At 37.0% G+C, this 16,717-nt stretch overlaps 1 protein-coding gene across 1 annotated transcript; it reads left to right on the top strand.

Moving 5' to 3' along the window:
• Nucleotides 1-1,999: 1,999 nt before the first annotated feature.
• LOC138309370 (BAG family molecular chaperone regulator 3-like) lies at nucleotides 2,000-7,454 on the top strand. The gene is made up of 2 exons (XM_069250549.1): nucleotides 2,000-2,218; nucleotides 4,023-7,454. Exons 1-2 carry the CDS (start codon nucleotides 2,054-2,056, stop codon nucleotides 5,412-5,414), a joined length of 1,557 nt encoding a protein of 518 aa, XP_069106650.1. The 5' UTR covers nucleotides 2,000-2,053; the 3' UTR covers nucleotides 5,415-7,454.
• The last annotated feature ends 9,263 nt before the right edge of the window (nucleotides 7,455-16,717 follow it).

Here is a 16,717-nt window from a genome sequence, read left to right as displayed (position 1 = left end):
TTAACAAAATCAACGTCGATCTCTGTTGTATGGCTTTTGCTGCATATACACAGTGCTCTATGAAAGGGTGGCCTTTGATTTCCACTTTCAAGACCAGATGTCGACATCTTTTAGTTTAGATGTCGACATCAATAACTGACAAGTCGGTGTCACACCCGAGCATAAACACATAAATCGCCGAGTTACCGACTGTCTACATAAATATCTTGGAATCATTATGTGGGCATGTACATGTGGTAAGTCGACATATTCTTCTGTTTATGTCGACATCTTCCGATATGATGTCGACTTAATGCCTTAACGATGTCGACATTATTAAGTCGTAAGTCGGCAAATCGATGGCAGACATATGCCACCATACACAAGCATTGACTTCAGTTTTCTATATTCAAAGATAGTGGCTATTTCATATGATTTGCGCATGTGTAACAGGAAGGCGACAAGTCGACAACACGACAAGTCGACAACACGACAAGTCGACAACTCGACAACACGACAAGTCGACATTTTACCGCGACAACACGAGATTCTGTACGCGCTAATTAGCGTGTTTGAAATGTCGACTTGTCGTGTTGTCGACTTGTCGTGTTGTCGTGTTGTCGACTTGTCGCGGTTCAAAAACGCGACAAGTCGACATTTTAACTGTTAAATCTCGGGTTGTCGCAGTTTGAGACCGCGACAACTCGACAAGGCGACAACACGACAAGGCGACAACACAACAACACGAGATGGCCGTAATCAGCCACCATACATAACCTCTGGGCAGCCAAGTGGTCACAAGGTGACTGGCGATCTGCCTAGGATTTCAAGTATGACTTTTTAGTTGAATTTAAATTCCTTTATTACTTTTGGCTTTGCAGGCAATCAGTTTTGTACTGATACAAATAAACTACATATATATACATTAATTCTTAGTAAACGTATATGGACATAAACACTTTGATCTATAACTTAATTATCACAATATTAAATACATTTATACCTTACATTTAATGTTCACTAATTACAAAGAGTGAATAAAGAGATATTAATATTACCATTATATGCCTTAATATGTATAGTCGGCTAACTCCATTAGGCTAAAAACTTACGGGGGGCTTTCAAAACTATACCTGTTACATTCTAATAAAATTTGATTACCTTCATATATATTTTTTCATACCCCGATAAAAATTAAAAAATAGTATTCCTTTTTTTTTTATTTCAGCAAAATTATTTACACAATGTCATTGGATAACTTTGAACATATACGGTTTCCGTCAGTAATATGGTTAAAAAATAGTTTTTGAATTTAATTTATTGTTACAGCTAACATTGTATTTTAAAGATGCTCCACCGCCGACATAGCATAATTGATATTTATCACTTGAACAATAATTGGTGTTTAATTGTGAACTTATATGCCTAATAAACACAAAAAATAATATAAAATAACACGCAATCAGTACTTCATTCCATATAGGATTTAGTGCCACGGATTTTTTTTTTTTTTTGGGACGCAATTAATTATTTTCCATATCTTTAACTTCAAGATAAAATAGAAGCTCAAACTTTTCAATGATTGTAATGGTGTACAGTAAATAACTTTTGTAACTGAAGAAAAATACTAAATGGCCTGCTCCTGTTTTGATGGTGAAAAAAATGCTATTTGTCAGCGGTGGAGCATCTTTAATAACTATTGATGCAGATACATTTATGCATACAATTTCTTTCTGATTAAAGCAAATATTTACGAAATATATATTTATATACAAAAATGTTATCGTTTCCTTGGGTAAAAAACTTATCTTGCCGTGGTAATTTTTACTCAAAATCAGAAAAAAATAACATAGTTGTTCAAGAACACTTTCAAGCATGTGCGTGATTTTCTGTGCCAGTTACTTCCCTTTAATCGTCTTTAACCAGTCTTTAGAATTAGCAGGAAAAACCTCGACAGTTCCGAAAGTACGTTCCGGAATTTTCGGGAACAACATAGATGTCGCTTCGGTCGATGGTTCTAGATCATTAGTGAACCGACTCGAAAAGCAGGGAAGGGTTTAATACGAGTATAAATATGGCGAGTCGGCAGATGTACCCCAACCCTTATATGCCTCAACAGCCAACTAACAACGATTTACCGCCAGGCTGGGAAATGATTCTGGATAAAATGACCGGATGGCCTTATTTTATAGACCACAACACCCGGCAGACAACATGGGAAGATCCCCGAGTCAGAATGGTGAGTACTGTCAAAAGTTTGCCCGAGTTTATTCGATTTATTCCATGTCCATGTTTTGTGATACAGTATTTCCCGCTGCATATTAGCTAATATGGTGTACTTCGTAAGATATAAGGGGAACTTCGATCGTTTGAATTGATAATTTTGAATTGCAAATAACGAGGACAACTTCAAAGACCAAATGTAAACAATTTGAACACAGGGGTTCGTTACAACTAGAGGCCTATGATAATGTAAGGTGGATCACATGAATGTTATGCGTACAACCAATTTCTATATTGTATGGATTTACAGCACTGATCAGTCGTTGATTATTCGTAAATAGCTGTGATATGTATATCTGTCATAAACTGAACGTATGCTTCATTAGAAAAACTCAAAACAAAGAGATTCCATTAAACTAAAAGTCAATTACTGAATTAGCAGAATAATGACTCAATGATAACTGATCATAGAACTTTAAAGATGTAATTATTTGTCACAGCATGACCATGACTATATACACCTATTTAACCAGTTAACGTATATACATCCCACAATGTTAGAGGTATAGCACGATGAGACACTTTTGATCATTACGTCATGTCAATCAGAAGTTTCTCAATATTATTTGATTAGTTTACCTATAGATATTGTAACAGGAGAGGAGAAAATGTGGCGGCCAGACTGGGATTCAAACCCGGGACCCTCTGAACACTAGCCGAGAGCTCTATTGACTGAGCTACCTGGTCACCGATGATCGACCCAGTCCAATCCCGCTACAGATATTTTATTACTCTGATAATATTGGAGTCATGTTCACTTAATTAGTTATGTGGATTTTTCTGGAATTAAGTCTGACAATATAATAGTCTTATTGAGTTTCAAACCAAGGACGTATATGAGAAGGATAAGTCACACTGGGTTTTGGGGAAGTCCAAGGCAGGCGCTTTTGTGTTTGTGCACTGACCGTGACGTTGGGCGACGACTGATTTTCCTTTGATATCCGCCGGCGCAGCCTTTGATGTAGCTTGCGGGTGCGATGGTTACCGTCTTACTTTCTGAAGCGGGGCCGTCATTTCATGAGCTGTTGATATTTTTTTAACGAAAATTTAAGACATATCCTCTAAATATTCCGTCTTTAAAGCAAGTAATATACGTCGTGAAATTTAATAAACTTTACAATGGTGTTTCGTTTGACTCGATAAGACAAGTATTTGTTGAGAAAAACGGTTTTTATTCCTGGTTCATAGGCGTCTCGCGTGGTGTTTAGTAATATAAAGAGACAGTCACGAATCCTTCTCACTTATAAATCCTTGTTCAAACATACTGAATACACAGCGTAGGTAACAGAAATGTTGTGGTCGGCCCTATTTTAACTCTCTTTTCATACTCATGATTATGGCACATTTATCTGTCACAGTAAATATGGATAGCACTGTTATATGCTTTCTTTACTTTGAAAAGCATATAGTGAAAGACTCACAAGTTTAGATAATGCCGTTGTGAGCTGTAAAACATTGTTAGATCCATGGGGTGGTGGCTATATATAGCTTCAATTCCTTCTCCAGAAGAGAGAAGCAGCACTTATATATGGGAGTGGCAGTAATTACGGCGAATATATGGTCTATGAATGTAAACAATATCATACATGTACCAGGTCATAGGTGTTATTATGATAATTATATCATTTTGTAACTCATTGATTCAATGTGATCACTCAATTTAAGTTGTTATCTTAACTTTCTGTATAATTGATCTCAGCCTAAGTTATTAAGGATCTGATCCTTTTTAAAATTTTAAAAATAACTTATAATTCTTACAGAGACAACCACAGCAGCCGGGCTTTGGAGGAAACTTGCGTGAGCTTCCTGTCAAGCACGAGAACAGTAACATGCAGCAACAACAGTATCCACAGATGCCTCAGCCGTATCCTCAGCAGTTTCCACAGCAATCGTATTCACAGCAACAGTTTCCACAACAACAGTTTCCACCTCAGCAGTCGTGGCAGAATCCTATGTCCACGGCCAGTGATACACATATGGCTAGTCCCCCAAGGACCGCCACTCCACCCCGCATAGGGACACCACCTAGGCATGGCGTAAACTTTCCTCAGCAACATGGACGATCTTCTCCTGTGGTGCGAGAGATCCCTATACATCATGTAACAACGACTGGCAATAGAGGACAGCAGCCCGAGACTTCCAGCCAAGGTCCTAATGACATGGGTAGTTATACAATATACACAGGAGTATCTGGGGGACCTAACAACACACAGGGTCCGACAAGTCAGCCTCCTGGCCAGTATCCACAGCAACAGCCTTCAGTGGCAGCTCAGTCTGTCTTCCCACCGAGTCAACCTCAGAACTTCAATACACCTCGACCTCAACAGCCGTACCATCAACCATCCTACCAGCCACCTCCGATGCAGCAGGGTGCACCCCCGCCACCACATCAGCAGCCAGGGCCACCACCTCCCAGCTTCCAGCAGCATTCTGCAGCACCACAAGGTATGCATGGCGATGGTGCACGACCTGCTGAACGTGTCATCCCAATCCACCACACGATGTCCAACCCTGGAAATGGCCAGGGTCAAAGTCAGACTCGATACGAGGGCACACCTCACCCACGACAACAGATCCCACAGCCAGATTATCCAAACTCTGGCCCGTCGGCTCCATCGTCCTCTCAGTACAGCGCTCCACCGACAGTGAACCAACCGAACACAGAGACAGACAGGAAGGTTTCGTCTGATGAAGGAAACGGACAGGCTAACGGACATAACAAACAGGAAAAGCCTAAACCCAAGACTCCCATAGACACCATTTCAGCTATTCTGTCCGAGGTTAGAGAGTATGAAGCTAAAGTATCAAACTTTCAGGGATTAAAAACCGACAAAGAATATAAATACCTTGAAGAAATGTTGACTCGTAATCTACTGAAGCTGGACGGCATCGAGTCCGGATCCAACAATGACATTCGACAAGCACGTAAAAATGCTGTACGTGAAATCCAAGCCAGCTTGGATCAATTAGAACTGAAAGCTTTCTCAGCAGAACAAAATGTTGACTCTAGTCGCGGCAGTGCCTCTTCAGAACAATCGGACAGTAACAAACAGCAGAATATATCACATATTTCAGTATCGTCGTCGGACGACAAGCAGCCCGATGCCACCAAAGTCAAGGAAATGGTTCTAGATAGTGAAATAAACTGCTAGCTGTGATAGTATTATAGATGTATTGATGATGTTCTGTAGTATATACATAGACTTATATTAATTGTTCTTGTTTGTTTAATTCGGAGACTAAGTTAAGGTAGATAATATAATAACATAGTTTTTTATAGTAGAAACTTCAATTTCGTCCTTCAGTTTATAAGTGCTTCATCATTCTCAAGTTATTATACTTACATATTCAAAATAAATAAACTACACAAGCAAAGCTAAGACTGGTGTATGAATTTTATTGATGAAAATCTTAAGTTTATGAAATCTGAAGTAAAGTTATGTTATGTTAATATATATAACTGACCATTGACTTCAGACACTAGACCTAAATAAGAGCTTTAAATTGGATCATTGAAATACTCAAAAAGGTTTTCGAGCATGAATAATTGTAATTTTGAGCCAATTATTACAAATAACTTTATTTCATATCTTTTTTAATAAAAAAAAGAAATAATTATTTTGAGTATTATGACTAGATTGTTCGATGTCATGTGATTATATAAATGTTTTTCATTTGTACTCATTTGTTTTGTAAATTACCAGTAGAGCTAATTGAAAAGTGTCATTTTAATTTTAAAATTAATGGTCTGAATTTCTATAATTTAGTGAAATGAAATCTTTGATTCTACAGGGTTTAGATAATAGATCTCCATTATGTAGTTATAATAATTGAACTACTCACAACAATGACTTATATTGTAACAACTAATGTGTCAATGTGTCACAAATTTACATTTTCTTTCTGAAATTCTAGATACAGGAAAATATTTAATATTCAAATCTTATCGGAAGTGTATGCATACCATCAAGCTCAGCATTAAAGAAAAGAAAAACTTTATAAAAGAGGTTGTGATTTACTGAATTATATATGAGACTAATTTTATACAATGACACATTGATATATATATGTTTATAAGCTGATCAAGCATCCTTTTCCAGATTTGGCAATATCATTTCTTTTGAGATTTAATTATTATGTAAGTGAATGAATAAACTTTGGATATCATGTAAATCTAAAATTAAAGCATTTCCAATACGGTTGTGCCAATCAGCAGTGTTCTAGTCTAACAAGTGATGTATATAAAATCATACAGGGATATTTTGTACAAGCTGAAGCTACCTACAGATTCTTTTTACATTCCACTTTATTAGGAGAAAAACATAATTCAGTATTTTTTGTTCACATGCATGGACATTTTATACTTGAAATTACCATATGTTTAATAAACAGTCATTCAATTTGATGGTGTATGAGAATACCTTATTTAATAAGATCAAATTACTACCCTTGCTAGTACTAAAACCGGTTTACAATCAAGAGTCATTGGTATATATGGTCTAGATCTTATTTATTTTATGAGCTATATACCACATCTTCACATTCTTATTGTAAAAAGGTTATCCGCATAAATATGATAATTGGCCAAACCAGACACCAAGAAAACATACCATGCATAAGCTAGTTGTTTTTATATGTCAAAATAGCACAATTTTGGTAAAATATCATGATTCTGAAATTTGGAAAATGCTATGAATTGAGAATTTTACAACCTCTCAATAATTATACAAATAAGTTAAATGTATCATTTACTCTTTTCTTATTTTATAAATAATAACATTTTATTACATTTTATAACAGGGATGAAATTTTGTAATCATGCCCTGTAAAAATTTGGGAAAATGGCTATATGATATTTTTAATCAGACAATTTAATATCTGACAAAATCATTCAGACTTTTTGAAAAGTATGTACAAACCGGTATATAAATTAAAATTTGTATCCACTTGTATGAACTATCCCTGTAAGACAACAGCCAAAATCTCATTGTTGAATTTTTATATTGTATCCATTGTAATGGTCTATTTCCACGTCTCCTAAAACTGAGTCATTATGGCACTCTATGTGTTCATATTTGTGATGAATTGTTTTGTAAACGGAAACTAGAATGTTCTTCTCCCTTTACAAACTTGTTACAGTTTCCGTTGGTTGTATATATTATTTATCCAATAAAACTTGTTTGCATACATGTTTTGATATTATTAGATTTAGTGTTTTGTATATTAATTGTAATTTATCGCAGCAGTGGTGTGTCTTAGTAAGCATGCTGTATAACATAGCAAGATTTTATCAGGAATGATGTGCTGTTATCAAACAATTCATTAGAAATTCACATTACTAAGTACCTATTCACTCCTATAAACTCATTTGGACTCTTCTGCTTCTGGGACTGGGACAGTTCATTACAAACTACTGGAGTGATAAAGCTCAGTAAATATTAAATGGGTAATGATCATTCTTTTACTTGGATTGTGGTTAAAATTCAGGCTTTATTAATTCACCTGCAACATTCAAATCACAGGGGCATGATATTCAGTCTATATGATTATGCATAAGTTGTTATAGTTGAGAAGATTGATTTTGGGAAGAGTCTTTTGTATTGCATGGCTGTTTTCTTAATATGTAGACATGGAAAAAATGGGAGATTACTGTAAAATAATATAAATTATTTCCAGTCAATATATGTAAGAATTTAATTTGATGCACAGACATGACATGTTTTGCCCTAAGACTTTAATATCATTGCTATATTGTTAAACTTTCTCTTTGAATGTGTTTCCTGTTACGCATGCATGAGGACTGCCAAGTTCTTAAGATGTTATAAAAAGAGATTTTACTACATTGGTACTAGCCCTCTGCCTCTCAATTGAAAATTGTAAGTCACTCACACCTTTAGAACTGATCTAGTGTTTGACTTAGAAGAGTCTAAATGTGTCTTCAGGGGTGAATAAGTAAACTTAAACCCATATTACATTATAGTTAGCTGCCATGTTACTGTGGACAATAGGTCTATGGTGCCCCCCCCCCCCCAACAAGGTTGATATGGTGTCCCTCCCCCCCCCCACAAGGTTGATATGGTGTCCCTCCCCCCCCACAAGGTTGATATGATGTACCACAACCCACCCCCCCCCCCCCCCCCCCAACACTCAGTTCTTAAATTCTCCAAAACCTAGTACGGCATATAAGTAACATGTCCAAGTTTTGATATAATCCTGATCTCTGTCTATATTCCAGCTTACTTGTGTAGCATTTCCCAAGTTATACTAAAAAAAACCTGTGTAATCTGGAAATCTGTCTGTTCAGGCTAGTTATGCTGGTCCCGAAGACATCTGGTTTAGACAAGTTATACTGCACATTATTATACGGTTAAATGGCTGTCAATATGATACCTCAACTTATCCTCCACCCCTGTCCGTACAACTCCATTGCTTTGAATTTGTTTACTGCTCAGTTAACTAATATTTAACTGGACATCCCAGACATGTAAAATTCTACTTTTAAAACATTATCTATTTATAGCTGTTCTGATGAACGTGTCAACTTTCAAAGAATTTTATTGTTGTGTTTGAATATATCGGCAATATTGTAAAAAATATCGCCTTTCAAAGAATGAATTGTGTAAGTTCTGATGGAACCCTTTGTTATGATAGTAAAAAGATCTTCATTTTGTGTGTTATAAAGAGCTTGTGACCATGAATATTATATTGTATATTGGTGGGTTTATAACAGGGTATTATTCGGGAAAGTTCATTGTTAAAACGATGATGTATCTGTAAATATGTGGATTATATCTACATGCAAGCATCTCCTCTATGAATATGATTGTCAAAAGTGCTGATACATTTGGACTGGTTTTCTGGTTTTGGACAGCATGACCATACTTCCATGACATTTTATATGTTACATTGATCAGCATTTCTAACTTCATACCATCTTCTTAATTGGTCTCAAAAAGATTAATGTGTATGTAAATTTAACAAATTTGTCTTCTGAAAAGAGAGATAGCTTTTACTGGACTGTAATATAGAATACCTATACCTCATCCATAAGTATTGAATACATAAAATTTAACTTATACAAATCATAGATTCTATTTATCTTTTAATATAACACAACATTTCTAGATTCTGTTCATCTTAATAAGTTAAAACTTTACTTCACAAAGCTGTAATAGATAGAACACTTCTTGATATATCACAAGCTATAAATTATCCTTGCACAGATTAATAATTTGAAAGGGAGATAACTCAGAAAGATGATGTGTGAGGTACTGTAGTATATATATGTAACAATCTACATAAGAACAGAGAATGGGCAGGGTTTGTCGATGACATATATGTTGGTTTTTTTTTGTAGATTTCTATTCCAGAAAATTGTTGTGTTATAGTGCACAAAATCAAGTCAATGATATTTATGAAATATGTGCTGACATTATTATTTTTGTATATTATAGAAAATTATCATTTTAGAGGTGAATTATGCATAGGACCAATTATGTTCATTTCTTATTCTTTGTGTTCATAGCTAGCAGTGCTACAGTAACCTTATCCAACACATTGTTATTTTTTGTTGTTTTTCTTCCTCCTTATTTTTTGTTGAAATATTTTCTTCTGGTGTGAAGCTTTAAATTCAACTGTTTCAGGTTGTGTGTTAATTGGTGTTAATTAGTGTTAATTAATGTAATTTGTTTTTGTTATCTTTATTTCTATTATTGATAAGTAGATATCAAATTGTGTACAGATCTATACAAAAGTCAGTACCTCTTCAGCAATACTTCGTTTCAAGGGTAGATAACTGTTATATCCTAATCGGAGGTAAATATGTTAACGTGAAAGGGAGATAATTGTAATAGCTAAAGGGAGATAACTGCTATTAAAGGAATGATATTGATATGCATGTGGTGCTTGGGCTGATAATGAGTGATATATATGTGCTGTGTTTTAGGAATGTGGTTGTATTGTTTGTTTAGTTAATATGCTTAGTTGTCACAAAAAATCCAGATTGTTTTTGTAGACATATGTAGGTTCATCTTGCTCTACTTTTAAATGCTACATATAAAATATATTTATTAAAATGCTCTTCCTTTCCAATTTGTGTCTTTTTCGTTTGTTTACAAAACATAAATGTTTCATGTTCACATGACAAAAGATTCTATTTGGTGTAGTTCAGAAATGGATAATGGTTATCAAATCTCCCTGGATACCTGACACTTTAAGACACATTTTATTTTGAGGTACATGTATGGAAGAAAATACACTCAATTCTCTGTTATAATGAGTATAATAAATAAGCTCCCTTGCTAACCTTCCCACTCAAAATCTTACACATTATAAACATTTTCCCCTTTGTGTATTGGCCTGGGTCTACTTAGCTTCAGCATAAAGGATAGCTGCAATATTGTAGCTCAAAAGACTTCTAGACAGGCCGGGTACGTATATATTCGTTCTACATAAAGAAGTGTGACGACTGGTTTGCCTTTTGTCAGTATTATGTTACTGGAAGGAATGTGCTTGTTGCTTGTCTTTGGCTGCATGCATCACAGGGATCGGAGAATTAGTTACAGATTTTATAATCATGGACCAGTCAGAGTGTCCTCAGACCATTTTAAGACGTTTTAGAGGTCTAGATAAAAAAACGATAAAAATCATACTCTACTATGGTACTATAAACGAGTATAGTATAGTTATCTAGTCCTCTAAAACGTCTAAAAATGGTCCGAGGGCATTCTGGTGGGTCCATTATTATATAATCTGTAACTAATTCTCAGATCCCTGTGGCATGCATCAGTAATAGCAATATTGAAGGACAAGTGTTCCACTAAAACAAGGAAACACAACCCGAACATGGAAGGTCATTCTTATTTAATGACCCTAACTGTAAATAGGACGTTAAACCTAGTCAACCCAACAAAGATATTGGCCGGGTTACAGTTTAGAGACATGTAGCAGGTAGCCGGGTTACAATTTAGAGACATGTAGCAGGTGGCCGGGTTACAATTTAGAGACGTGGAGCAGGTGGCCGGGTTACAATTTAGAGACGTGGAGCAGGTGGCCGGGTTACAATTTAGAGACGTGGAGCAGGTGGCCGGGTTACAATTTAGAGACGTGTAGCAGGTGGCCGGGTAACAATTTAGAGATGTGTAGCAGGTGTCTGGGTTACAATTTAGAGATGTGTAGCAGGTGGCAGAGTTACAATTTAGTGACGTGTAGCAAGTAGCAGGGTTACAATTTAGAGGCAGGTAGCCGGGTTACAATTTAGAGGCATGTAGCAGGTGGCCGGGTTACAATTTAGAGACGTGTAGCAGGTGGCCGGGTTACAATTTAGAGACGTGGAGCAGGTGGCCGGGTTACAATTTAGAGACGTGTAGCAGGTGGCCGGGTTACAATTTAGTGACGTGTAGCAGGTAGCCGGGTTACAATTTAGTGACGTGTAGCAGGTAGCCGGGTTACAATTTTGAGATGTGTAGCAGGTGTCGTCGACGAAACAGGAACGCTTAAAGTGAAAAGTCGGGCAAAGAAAACCAGTCTAAATGCGTTCATAGGCCTTCCAAAAGTTCTCACTTATTAATACGACGGTCAAGTTATGCTTAGTTTCCCAGTTCTGACCATTAAAGTAAAGAAAAGTTGAATGTAACCACGGACATAGTGAGCCGGGAGGACGTTTTAGAATTCCCATACTTTGAATTAATTTCTTCGTACGCAGACAGACTTTGGCGAGAGATTTTATTTTTCTATTTCATAAGAAATTAAACTGGATACATTCACACCATTTTTACCGACTTTAGCCATCCTTGCCCGACTGTTCACTTTAACTCCTCGGGAACGCATGGTCCTGTTCGCGTAGGGAGTCTCCATTAAATATGTGGATTGCTTAATATTGACCTTGTCGTATGGTAATAGTACTTTATTATACTGGTGGTATCTGTGGACTAAATTTAGGATCTTATCTTTTCTCTTCTTCCTAACTGACTTTATCTTTCCTAATGCCTCCCTTGGCACCGCCTAACTTTTGGCCTTGAGTTGAGCGTTCGCCCCTGTGAGGAAGGCTCTGGGTTCTGTCCCCTGGCTGAGACACACCAAAGTCTATAAAAGTGGTAGTTTCTGCTCCTGCTTAGCGTTCAGCATACAGGGAGTGGGACGACTTGTTCGCCCGTTGTTAGTATAATGTGACCTGGTGGGGTGTGTTGCTTGGTGTCTTCGGCGGCATGCTTCAGCGATATAGCACTATAAAAAGGGCAACAGTTCCACTATACAAGAAGACACAACACGAACATACCGCAGTCTCCCAGTACACTCACCTCGCACAACATACACGCAACACGCCGCATGCATGGGAGGCCGTCCTTACATGACCATAGCTGTTAATAGGACGTTAATAAATCAAACAAACAAAACAAACAAATCTGTAATATTAATTCAATTCAATTCATTTATTTGCACTTTTACATCCACAAACAAGGATCGATAGCAAATTACAAAGATAACATTACATGTATAACACAATAACAATAAAACAAGAACAACTTATGCATTCAGCAAGCCCGCTTTCCTCAGTTCAAACGACTTTTTAATGAAGAGGCCCAAATCCTGCAGAAGTTGTGGTTCATTAGATGACAATAACTTTATTAAATTTTCATAGTCTGTGAACATAGAATTAATGTTGTATTTAGATAGGAAACTTTTTCTTTCAGTAGAATTTACTGTACACTGGAGGATGAAGTGAGCTTCATCCTCTACAATATTGCAAAATTTGCATAACCGGTGCTGGCGAGGTATTTTTTTGTCCTACCAGCTTCAATTTCTAGGTTGTGATTGCTGATCCGAAGTTTTGTCAACAATTTTCGATATTCAAAATTTTGCAAAGAGAGATAATATTCCTCTTTATAGTTTTGTTTAAGTTTACTATATAGAAATAGCTTTAATACTCACTCCGAGAGAAAATGTATCAAAACTTGTGAACATTTACCGTAAATGTAACGTGTGTAATATACGAGTGTGTAATGCATGCAGACTGTTTGTCACTTCACTGTAGTTTCCCCATCGTGCACTATGATTATGTGCACAACCGTTTTTACATATATAGGTATTGTTCCAATGTATGGAATTTTTGTCCAAGAAGGAACTGTGGATCAACCTGTCTGTTACGATACCATTAAGGCATCAGCAACCTTCAATAACAGAAAGACTTAAATTCTATCAAGCGGATCTGAGACGACTAAGCCACTGGACGATGCATTGAGAGACAGGCCGAGTTTATCTAGATATGAATCAGTCGTACGTTATCATAAATAACAAGGAGCTGTGGGATTAGTTTCAATCTAAATATATTCGAGCTCCAGTGTCTTTAGAATATTTCACACTTGTGTGTAGATCAAAATTTAAAAATTGTGAACGAATTCTATTCTATTAAAGCTGTGCAGACGCTTAGGTAGATTCAAATACATTTTTAAAATAAAGTTTATTCCCATGTCCCTGTGTTTAGTTCTCATTTGGTCCTCATCGACGTTACGTCGGGGTTTTGTTATAGCGATTCGTATCTCCGTAATGACGCTGTCGAAGTGACGTGCGTGCCATAGTGCTGGACGTATTCTCTTTACTGTAAATTTCTGAGGGCCACATGGCCATTAAAGTCCCTAGTTCAATGTGACCTACATGTACAGGGCCCACATGGCCATTTATAGTCCCTAGTCTTCCCTGATGCGTTGATTAATATACGAAAAAAAAATATTTGTGTCCAAAGAATCGTAGAAGCTTGAAATGACAGAGTTATTGTTAAAGCTAGAAGAAAAACGTTACCAGTGATGGTGGTCATACCAGTTTGTCACCGCAGTGGCCTGTCAGCTAGAGAACTCACTGAACAGGGCACTTCAAAGGCCCCGCCGACAGGTAATCTGGCGTACACAGGTAAATAACACAGCGTTCGTACCGGTCACTCTCCTTACACATCGCTCTCATTAATCTTCTGTAATCATTACCTATATAAACATATATGAACAAATCCAGTTCTGTGAATAAGTTCAAGTAATAATTAGAATCCTTATAACCAGGTCCCAATTTAAAATAAAATCCAAATAAAGCAAAAGTTTTTAGTTGAAATAAGCAATAGCAAAGTAAAGAAATTCTCCTTTCTAATGCTTTCCCAAGGCATTTCGTGAAGTCAACGAATTTCCTAAGTTAAGGTTAATAGTAGAAGAATATTCCATCCTCGATAGTCCAGGGGTTACTATTATTGACGTCACATCCACACGTCAGTGGTAGTAACCCCTGGAGCATCGAGGATGAAGGGTATCCATGATATTGATGAAACCAACAAAATTCATTGTGTAGCGGGAAAAGTTACTGTTGTATAGCGGGAAAAGGTTCTGTTGTATTGCGGGAAATGGCACTGTTGTATTGCGGAAAAAGACACTGTATGTTATTTAGCGGGAAAAGGTACTGTTATATAGCGGGAAAGGTACTGTTATATATAGCGGGAAAGGTACTGTTATATAGGGGGAAAGGTACCGATATAAAGGGGGAAAGGTACTGTTATATAGGGGGAAAGGTACCGATATAAAGGGGGAAAGGCACTGTTATATAGCGGGAAAGGTACCGATATAAAGGGGGAATGGTACTGTTATATAGGGGGAAAGGTACCGTTATATAGGGGGAAAGGTACCGTTATATAGCGGGAAAGGTGCCGTTATATAGCGGGAAATGTACTGTTATATAGGGGGAAATGCACTGTTATATAGGGGGAAAGGTACTGTTATATAGAGGGAAAGGTGCCGTTATATAGCTGGAAAGGTACCGTTATATAGCGGGAAAGGTACTGTTATATTGCGGGAAAGGTACCGTTATATAGGGGGAAAGGTACCGATATAAAGGGGGAAAGGTACTGTTATATAGCGGGAAAGGTACCGTTGTGTAGCTGTTGGTTGTATAGTAATTGTTGTATAGAAGGAAAAACAAATGATAATTTCAATTTTTTAATGCTTTCTGCTATAAGAGTGGCACGAAACTCATAAGCATGTTTTATGATAAGAACAGGAGCTAGTTCTTGTGAATCCACAGATACACGGCTGAGCAAACGTCTTCATCATAAAACTGGCCGTCTGATGAGAGTAGAGGTTTTACAGTACACATGGGGAACGCTCTACAACAAGTCGATTCTGTACACAGGAATCAAGCCAGCTCGAACGTATGTGATCGTTATTTGATGTCCAGAAAACAAGCAGTTCATGTTCAACCACAGGGACTCGGAACGAGGTCCATTTGTGTTAATTATAATGTATTGCATACATATAAACAGAATGCTAAATGATTTCCATCTGGCACTACCCGTCAGAAAGACTGGAGCTTCATGGAAGGCTTGTGTAGGATATAACGATACCGAATATCAAGTATCTGTGGTATCATGGATGTTTTGAGGATGTGCTAGGATGTCGAAGGAACTGGGAGCCGGAGTACGAGAAGAAAAAAACACATTCGTTAAATGATAGTTGGACATGTTAGAAAAAATAACAAAAGCAACGAAATTCTTTGTGATCGCTTTCGCCCATCCACGGACTTAACATGATATTTGTATATAAAAATAAGTTATTGAAATATTGATGAACAAATGGAAATAAGCTTTCCGGAGTACATAAACTCAAACAACCATGCGATAATGTGTTGATAAACTTACATATAACACCTTTTTCTGGTGGTCCTAAACTTTACAATATACTCGTCTAGCATGTTTATTGTTTGGTTGGATACCATTACCATCAGGGCGTGTCAATCAAACGACCGATAATAGATGTAAGGGATTTTAATATGTTATTGTGTAAGCCTATAATATTATCGTGAAACGCCCATTAAAGTACGTCACACAATCATTATCTTAATTACATGTGTATTATTTCCCCAGCACCATTTATAACTCGTAACCATCACCACAGGCACCTGTGGATTATTACAGGCTGTAGTTAGACATAGCCTAGTCTTTACAGATCATCAGCGAGACCATTTAGCGGAACGTTCCATTATGGCTTTATAAGTTTTTCGCCGGGAGTACCATGAGAAAGCCATCGATCAGCGGTCAGAACCAGCATGGAATTAGAATCTCCGACCCAGAGGTTGAGGGCTTGTGGCTTAACCACTCTGCCACCAACTCCGTTAAACGACGCGTCGATGGAACACGACGTTCCGTTAAATGGAGCACGTCCCGCTTATGGCGCATGTTTCATACATATTTCTAACCCAGATAAGAATACTTTCATATGAATGCTTCTGCGCTTCGGTTGAGTAAGAAAGAAGAGTGTCATTTTGTCGAATTTTACTTTGAACCTCCAAAATGACTCGTAAGCGATCACAATTAGATTTGTGCCACGGTAGCTACATAGGTGAATATGGATTTGTGTGATTAAGATGTTCTCTGTGCGAATTCAAATCAAACACATGTACAATACGCTGTACACAGCATAATTCACGT

The sequence above is a fragment of the Argopecten irradians genome, chromosome 15 (assembly GCF_041381155.1).
Source record: "Argopecten irradians isolate NY chromosome 15, Ai_NY, whole genome shotgun sequence".
NCBI classification, from domain to species: domain Eukaryota; kingdom Metazoa; phylum Mollusca; class Bivalvia; order Pectinida; family Pectinidae; genus Argopecten; species Argopecten irradians.
This window is presented reverse-complemented; position numbering and strand designations above follow the sequence as displayed.